Here is an 8139-nt window from a genome sequence, read left to right as displayed (position 1 = left end):
AAACAAAACCAGATGACTCCATGCCTTTTGGACTTGATATTCCATCAAGACAATAGATGCATGATCTATACTACCTGCAAACCCAATGCTACCGCGAAAAAAACCGGTTTGCAGAGTCATGAGCCATCCACATTAAACTTTATACTATTGTTATCTGGAGGATGCCATTTATTTATGACATAAATAAATAGCCTGTTTGGGTACAGATCCAAGCGTATGAGAAGTTAAATAACAAGTTCAGCAACCTCGAGCATGAATATCTGTAAGGTTTACACAGTTATGGAGATGATCAAATACATTTCTATTAAGATTGCACCAAACAATAAGATCGTAAGTGTGTGTGTCGTACCCTTTTTTTCTTTACTAAGGTAATTAATTGAAGAGGTTAAAAAATACGAAAAATAATAAGTTCAAGGGATTATAGACCACCTGCATAATTCAAGTGTGTAGCCGATAATTTCATCATAACTTAGATTTGTTTCTTTGCCTTATTTCTAATTTTTATTTTTCAAAAAGAAATGAACGACGGGTAAATAGTTCATGTTAATGGAGATAGTATATACGGCTAATAGATGGGTAAATTTATACGTTGAGTTGGCATATCATGTGATTAAAATGAATGGGTTAACAGAGAAAAAGAGTAAAAATTGATCTACATTGTAACTATATCAACTAATTGTATAGTAATAAGAGACTTGAGTATTGCTTGGATCGATCTAGGTTACCCAGTGATTAACAAGCATGGTAGACCAGCACCAAGGGAGCATACCATTGGAAGGAAAGAGAGCCCATATAGTGGAAGAGGTAGGAGGAAAGAGACCCCAGACGGTGGAAAGAGCTAGGGGAAGCCAGGTAAGTTGACAGAAATAGAAGGTTTTTTCTTATTAATGAAGGCAATGGAGTAAAGGGGAAGTGGATAAATTCTTGGAAGATGGATTTAACAAGCCACACAATAATCTTACCTCTGGTAAAATGAAACATGCTAATCATGTCAGCTGATAAGAGAAACTAATCCAGTAAACATATGAGATCAAATTAAGAAAATTCATATGTATTGTTGAAAACAAACCAAAACAAGGAACATTATGTTTTGCAAGTCTGCGGAAAACATCCCTCAGAAACAGAACAAAATTTAGAATACTAACGTATCAGAGAGAAGAGAACTACTAGAACAAAACAACAGAGCTCATAACACATCTAATGAATCAAGCCTCAACCCTCTCAGGCGCTGCCTCTTCGGTGGCGTAGACAATAACCTTATTCGCTGGTTTTGCCAAGATATCAAAGTACTCTTGGAATGGAGATTTGGTGAAACGAGTCTCTTTCCAGAAGTCTGGGGTCAGGAACCCGTAAGTCTTCATTAAACAATCAAAGGTAGCCTGCATACATAATATGAGTGGCATCAGACTCAAAACACATCCACAACACAAACAGCAAATATATGCCTTTTTATGCTATGAGTTATATTCCCTTCATTTAAACAAGGTCTAAGATGGTGTTTGGATAGACACTTGTGATAAGCCACAATCCAAACGCCATCTACATAGTGTGATTTTATATCTTTTTAAGAACAAAAGTGCTTATCACACATTGCAGCACAGGTATTGCAGGAAATGGTAAGAATCAATAATGGTACTGCTCCTACCCCACAATTCGACTTGCTCAACACTGAATTCAGTCACAGGCAGACGCACACACTTATCCCAATTTAACCAATACTCTTAATACATCCATACTTTCGGAACTAAACCAAACAATCTTGTTCTCGAGAATGACAAGATTTGGAACTATAAGACTAACAATTGTTACCATCTCTGTAATAATCTACAAAGTTTCAGTGCAATTTTTCCTAAAATTTGAAAACTTTGTAGCCATATATTGATACAGATAATAACTTTCTTATAGAAAGATCATTCTTTACTTCTTTATTAACATCAAGCTCAAGGCAATTTACAAAAAGTTTTACTGGAAAAGACTTCCCGGTTGTCCTCTCCACATTAGCCATTTTAAACAAAATGTACTGTCAAATTGAACTTTTTTGTTAAATTATAATGTTATACGCATGCTATAGTATTAGACGATACATATAATAGAATCATCACACAATTAAAAATAATGATATATGCAAGATCTGCTAAAAGATCGAACCTTAACGAAGTTGCCAAGGGTTTTGGTGGATCCACGAGAAGATGTGAAGACATCTTCAATACCAGCAAACTGAAGGACCTTCTTGGGGACACGAGCAGCAACAATACCAGCACCACGAGGAGCAGGCACCATCCTCACAGTAACAGACCCACATTTCCCTGTAACCTTGCAAGGCACAGTGTGTGGCTTACCAATCTTGTTACCCCAGTAACCTCTCCTCACTGGAATCACTGATAGCTTAGCCAATATAATTCCTCCACGAATAGCAGTAGCGACTTCCTTCGAGCACTTAACACCCAAACCAACGTGACCATTCCCGTCACCTACAACAACAAACGCCTTGAACCTGGTTCTCTGTCCGGCACGGGTCTGCTTCTGAACCGGCATGATTTTCATCACCTCGTCCTTGAGAGATGGACCGATGAGAGTATCGATGATTTGAAACTCCTTGATTGGGAGTGAGTGAAGGTAGATTTGCTCAAGTGAGCGGATTTTGCCATCCTTAACGAGCCTTCCTAGCTTTGTGACCGGAACCCATTTCTCCTCCTCTGTTTCACGACGTGGACGACGGCCTCCACGGCCCCGTCCACCGCGGTCTCCACCTCTCCCACCACGTCCTCCAAATCCACGACCGAATCCACCTCTCTCCCCTTCTCCTCTCTCCGCCATGATTGTAGGTATTGGGTGTACAGCTAGGGTTTACAGAGTGTGTGAGAAGATGAAAAATGACGGATTGTTAGGTTTATAAGGGAGCTAGGGTTTCGTAAAATGGGCTTGAGGGAAAGAAAGTCCATACGGAACTACAAGTTTGGCCCATAATGATACAACTTCCGTATATAGCCCATAATAGTTTGCAATTTTTAGCCTAAAGATATTAGCATCAAGTGCCAAATAATTAAAAACCGTACATTTCGAGGAATCGTTTGATTTGAATACAAGTTATGTTGGATAAATTACGTTGAAATTAGTTATACTTATATTGGTATTATATTTTTATTAATTGTTTGATTCGTTGAGATTAGTTATACTTATATTGATATTATTTTTTTGTTAATTGTTCGATTTGTCGTATTAAAAAAAAAATTGTCATTGTATACTTCTTAAAATAAGTTATTTGTTGGCCAGGGTATGGATTTAGTTATTCAGTTTTAAAAACAAAATCTCTATCTTAATTAGTAGTATAATTAATTTTATGTATGAATTCTCATGAATTTTCTTTGTTTTATGAGCGACACCAACATATCTATAATAACAACCATCATAACACCTGTTTAGCCTAAGTGCAACAGTAATGGCCACAAAATACAGCAACAAGCATTAAGTATGGTTTTTACTAATTTAAGTTGTATACTAAGGGTCGTTTGGTAGAGTGTATTAAAAAAATAATGTATATATTAACCTTGTGTATTAGTAGTATTTTGTTTGGTACTCTTTTTCAATTTGTGTATAACTAATGTCACTCTATTGTGTATTAAGGTGTGTATTGTTAATACCAGTGTTTTAAACGGCGGGGGCATGAGGCGAGACGTTGTATGCAATACGGGACGAGACGTAAGCACCGAGACACAGGACATAAGTCTTATGGATCTACGAAGTGTAGTCTCATGTATATTTTTATAATTTTATTACTAAAAAAGTAAAAGTAAAACTTTCAATTATTTTACAAATATATTTATTAAATAACCTATAATATATATAAAAAAATAATAAGGTTTTTATTTGAGAAAGGTATTAATCACCAATAATGATGAAAAAAGTATTACAATTACTAATTGTGAAACATCATTACATCAATAATAAAAATATGATTTAAAGCAAAAAAAGTTCAAAAAAAAGGCCAGAGCATACGTTTTTACGCTTGAAACTTACGCCCTTTGGATCTACGCCTTGCATTTGCATTCCGATGCGTTTTTGTTGATCCCTGCCCTGAGACTCGCCCCAAAAAAAGCCCAAAAAAACGTTTTTGAAAACACTATCTAATACCATGAATTTCTAGGTATTAACAATGCAATGATTTTAACTTTTACTGCATGCATTCAGGGGCAGACCCACGTGGGTTCCAGGAGGTTCATTCGAACCCCCTCGGCAAAAAATTACACTGTATATTTAAGGTAATCTTCTGTATTTTTGTGGATATCTATATTTGAACCCCCTCAATAACAAGGAGAAATATATAGCCCAACGGTAGGTCCCCTTGAAATTAAGCTTCACACCAAGGGTTCAAATCCTTGTGTTAGCATTTTATTTTTTAGTTTCAGTTCCGTTTTCACATTTTTTTAGTTTTTTATTTTATAAAACATGCTAAAAGTGTGGTTTTAAACCCAAAAAAAATCAAGGGTCGGCCACTAAAACTATATACTACTACTTCTTTGAAATTTTGTTTTGTTGGCTTATATACAAGTTTATACTTTCATTTTTCGAACCCCCTGAACGAAAATTTTGGGTCCGTCACTGCATGTATTAACTCAATTAAAGGCCCCATTTCCTCTCAATTCATTTTTTATATCTTTTCCACCATAATGAAGGATACTTTGTAAATAATTTTTATAATGCAATGGATTCTATTTTTAATGCATCAAACAAACAATGCATAAAAATAATTTATGTATAATTAATGCAAGCACAACTAATACATGAATTGTTAATGCAAATATTATTAATACACTCTATTTAGCATTATTTTTATATATTCTACCAAACGATCCCAAGAGTATAATTGTTTTCACTTCATTAAAATAGGAAGAACTGCATTCCAATTATATAAATTAAATCGATTTCGATGCTATTTTTATTTTTATGAGTTTTGGCCAATTTATCATGAAAATTGAAAGGTAAAGTTTTCATAGAACCTAGTTTTGTCAATTATTCTTCATATTTTGTAATTGAATATCCTTTAAAACATATATGGGCAAATATTAGATAATTTTTTTCATGGTCCTAACATAACATTTTTTCTGTAATACTATAATTTATGGACAGATATTTGGTTTATAATCTTGGAGTTGGAACTTACACTTTGTTTGGATCATTGTTACCCATTGTTTCATAATGTACTGTATTGTATTGTACTTTATTGTATTGTACTGTATGATAGATACAATATTTGGCTAGACTGTATTGTTTAATAACATTTTTATTGTTGGGTTTGACTGTATCATATTGTATTGTAATTTATAAATTTATTAAATATCCTTAATTATTATAGTGTATGAGGTTTGACTAGAATTAAATAATGTTGGGTAAAGGGTAAACTAGTAATATGAAATATTATGTAAGGATATAATTGAAAAAAGAAATTAAGTTACAATGGAAACACACCAAATCGATTGTTCCATAAAATAGGATTTTCATCGTTACATAACAACAAATTTAACAATACAATATAAGTAACAATAAAAATAAATATTGTAGATATGATAACAATACAATACAATATAATATAATACGGAACAATGAAACAGAGTGTTAGATTCTAAGCAACTCTTGTCATTTTGGTTCATTTGAAATGAAATAATATAAGCTTGAGTTTGTGAATTTGTTTGTTAGTTTGATGAGATCCAATTACAGTTTGAATCTCTAAACTGTCCATCAAGAATTCAATCTTCCATGCAACTTGCATGGGTATGAACGCAGCTACCGTCCTGAACCATATCATCAATGGCGAACCCACCACCCCCTGCAGCTCCAAAGGGGCAACATCTTCACAAGCGAAAGCCTTAACAACTACAATCATCAACCATCTTCGTTTGGGTCGACTTGGAAAAGCTGTCTCTGTTTTGTTCTCAGCTCCAGTTCCTTTCCCTTTTGCTCTCTATGTTCATCTCTTCAGAATCTGTGCATCAAAGAAGGCCATTGTTGAAGTCCGTAAAGTCGAGTCGCATTTGGTTAGTTTTGCTCCAACCCCACCTGTATTCTTGCTCAATCGAGCAATTGAAGCGTATGGTAAATGTGGGTGTTTGGTTGATGCAAGAGAGCTGTTTGATGAAATGCCTCAAAGAGATGGTGGGTCTTGGAATGCTATGGTTACTGCTTATTCACAAAATGGGTATGCTGGGAAGGCATTGGGTGTGTTTTCTGATATGCATAAGTCTGGGATTTTTGCTGCTGAGGTTACTTTTGCGAGTGTTCTTGCTTCGTGTGCTTCTACCTTGGCGCTTTGGCTTTCTAGACAGGTGCATGCCCTTGTTTTTAAATATGGTTTTGGTGGTAATGTGATTTTAGGGAGTTCACTTGTGGATGTGTATGGGAAGTGTAGGAGAATGGGGGATGCACGGAAAATGTTTGATGAAATTGAGAGACCAAATGCTGTTACTTGGAATGTGATTGTTAGGAGGTATCTTGAGATGGGTAATGGAAAAGAGTCTGTCTTTCTGTTTTTCAAAATGATTAGTCTTAATGTGAGGCCGCTGACATTTACAGTCTCAAATGCTCTAGTTGCTTGTTCTAGTTTTAGAGGATTTCGTGAAGTAATTCAAATTCATGGATTAATTATCAAGATTAGTTATGAAGAGGATGAGGTTGTTTCGTGCTCTCTAATTGATGTGTATGCCAAATGTGGGGATTTAGTGTGTGCTCGGACAATTTTTGACCTACTATCCCCTAAAAATTTGATTCATTGGACTTCTATGGTGTCAGGATATACGCTGAGTGGGAAAACCAGGTTAGCAAGGGAGCTTTTTGATAGGATGCCTGAACGCAGTATAGTTTCATGGAATGCAATGCTAGCAGGATATGCACATAATTCACAATGGGATGAAGCAATGGAGTTAATCATTTTAATGTGCAACGATATGAGGAACACTGATCGTGTGACTGTAAGTTTGATCCTGAATGTTTCTGCAGGGCTTTCAGATCTTGAATTGGGGAAGCAGGTTCATGGATACATGTATAGGCATGGTTTCTACTCCGACTTGAGTGTTGCTAATGCCCTTCTTGATATGTATGGGAAATGTGGGAACTTGAGAAAGGCTAGAACTTGGTTTTACGAAATGCGTCATTTCCGAGATATGGTTTCTTGGAATGCTTTGTTGAGTAGCTATGCTCGTCATAGGATGAGTGAAGAAGCTTTAGTAATTTTCTGGGAAATGCAACAAGAGGCGACACCTAGTAAATTCACTTTTGCTACTCTCTTGGCGGTTTGTGCAAATATTTTTGCTCGTGAACAAGGTAAACAAATCCATGGGTTTTTGATTAGAAATGGTTATGATTTGGACATCGTTATCAGAGGAGCTTTGGTTGATATGTATTCCAAATGTCGTTGTCTTGACTATGCACTGAATGTTTTCATTGGGACTTCTGTGAAAGATGTTGTTCTCTGGAATTCTCTGATGCTTGGATGTTATTATAACAAACAAAGTGAAGCAATATTGAAATTGTTTGAGTTGATGAAGGAGGATGGAGTGAAGCCAGATAGTACAACCTTCCAAGCTGTACTGCTTGCATGTATTTCTCAGGGTTGTGTGAAATTGGGTGGACAGTATTTCAATTCACTGAGTCAAGATTATTTTATTATACCACAAGTAGAGCATTACGAATCCATGATAAAGTTATATGGTCTGCATGGATTCTTTGATGAGCTTGAAGATTTTGTTGAGAAGATGCCATTTCAACCCACAGCCCCTATGTTAGCAAGAGTTTTTGACTCTTCCAAAGAATACAATAACACAAGGTTAGGAAAATGGGCTGTCAGACATCTTAGTTTTCTGAAGGACTGAGATTTTTTATTCCGTTTTGCTTCAAGTTTCGGACAAGATCTAACTTGTTACAAGGTTGGCTAAAGCAATTGTCGCTAGAATATGTAGACACAAGCCTGATTGTGCACTTTGGAACTTTTTTAGTGTGCCAAATTGCTGAATATTGCTCTGACACTAAATATTTTACCGGAGCCAAATACTGCAGAGAAGCAGATCTCCCAAAAGTGCCTGAACTTACGAATACATGCATAATTCAAGCACAACAATATTTTTGAACTGTAATGCAAGGAAGTTGCTG

At 35.7% G+C, this 8139-nt stretch overlaps 2 protein-coding genes across 2 annotated transcripts; one reads left to right on the top strand and one right to left on the bottom strand.

The window, feature by feature from the left end:
• Positions 1-1035: 1035 nt before the first annotated feature.
• LOC125833896 (40S ribosomal protein S2-3-like) lies at positions 1036-2866 on the bottom strand. Its single transcript, XM_049513044.1, has 2 exons — positions 2149-2866; positions 1036-1379 (listed from the first exon to the last, which is right to left on the bottom strand). The coding sequence occupies exons 1-2, from the start codon at positions 2815-2817 to the stop codon at positions 1206-1208; spliced, it is 843 nt and encodes a 280-aa protein (XP_049369001.1). The 5' UTR covers positions 2818-2866; the 3' UTR covers positions 1036-1205.
• Positions 2867-5742: 2876 nt separating this feature from the next.
• Positions 5743-7881, top strand: LOC125834004 (pentatricopeptide repeat-containing protein At3g26540). Its single transcript, XM_049513180.1, has one exon. It carries the CDS (start codon positions 5766-5768, stop codon positions 7860-7862), a length of 2097 nt encoding a protein of 698 aa, XP_049369137.1. The 5' UTR covers positions 5743-5765; the 3' UTR covers positions 7863-7881.
• The last annotated feature ends 258 nt before the right edge of the window (positions 7882-8139 follow it).

Source organism: Solanum verrucosum, unplaced genomic scaffold (genome assembly GCF_900185275.1).
Source record: "Solanum verrucosum unplaced genomic scaffold, falcon-dt-bn FXZP01000108.1, whole genome shotgun sequence".
Taxonomy (NCBI): domain Eukaryota; kingdom Viridiplantae; phylum Streptophyta; class Magnoliopsida; order Solanales; family Solanaceae; genus Solanum; species Solanum verrucosum.
The sequence above is the reverse complement of the archived record's forward strand: the minus strand, read 5'-3'. Positions and strand labels throughout refer to the sequence as shown.

Coding starts and splice junctions, on each gene's coding strand:
- LOC125834004 (XM_049513180.1), top strand. CDS start 5,766: ATGGGTATGAACGCAGCTACCGTCCTGAACCATATCATCAATGGCGAA.
- LOC125833896 (XM_049513044.1), bottom strand. CDS start 2,817: ATGGCGGAGAGAGGAGAAGGGGAGAGAGGTGGATTCGGTCGTGGATTT. Junction 1,380..2,148: donor CCCTTGGCAACTTCGTTAAG/GTTCGATCTTTT, acceptor TTATGTATGCAG/GCTACCTTTGATTGTTTAAT.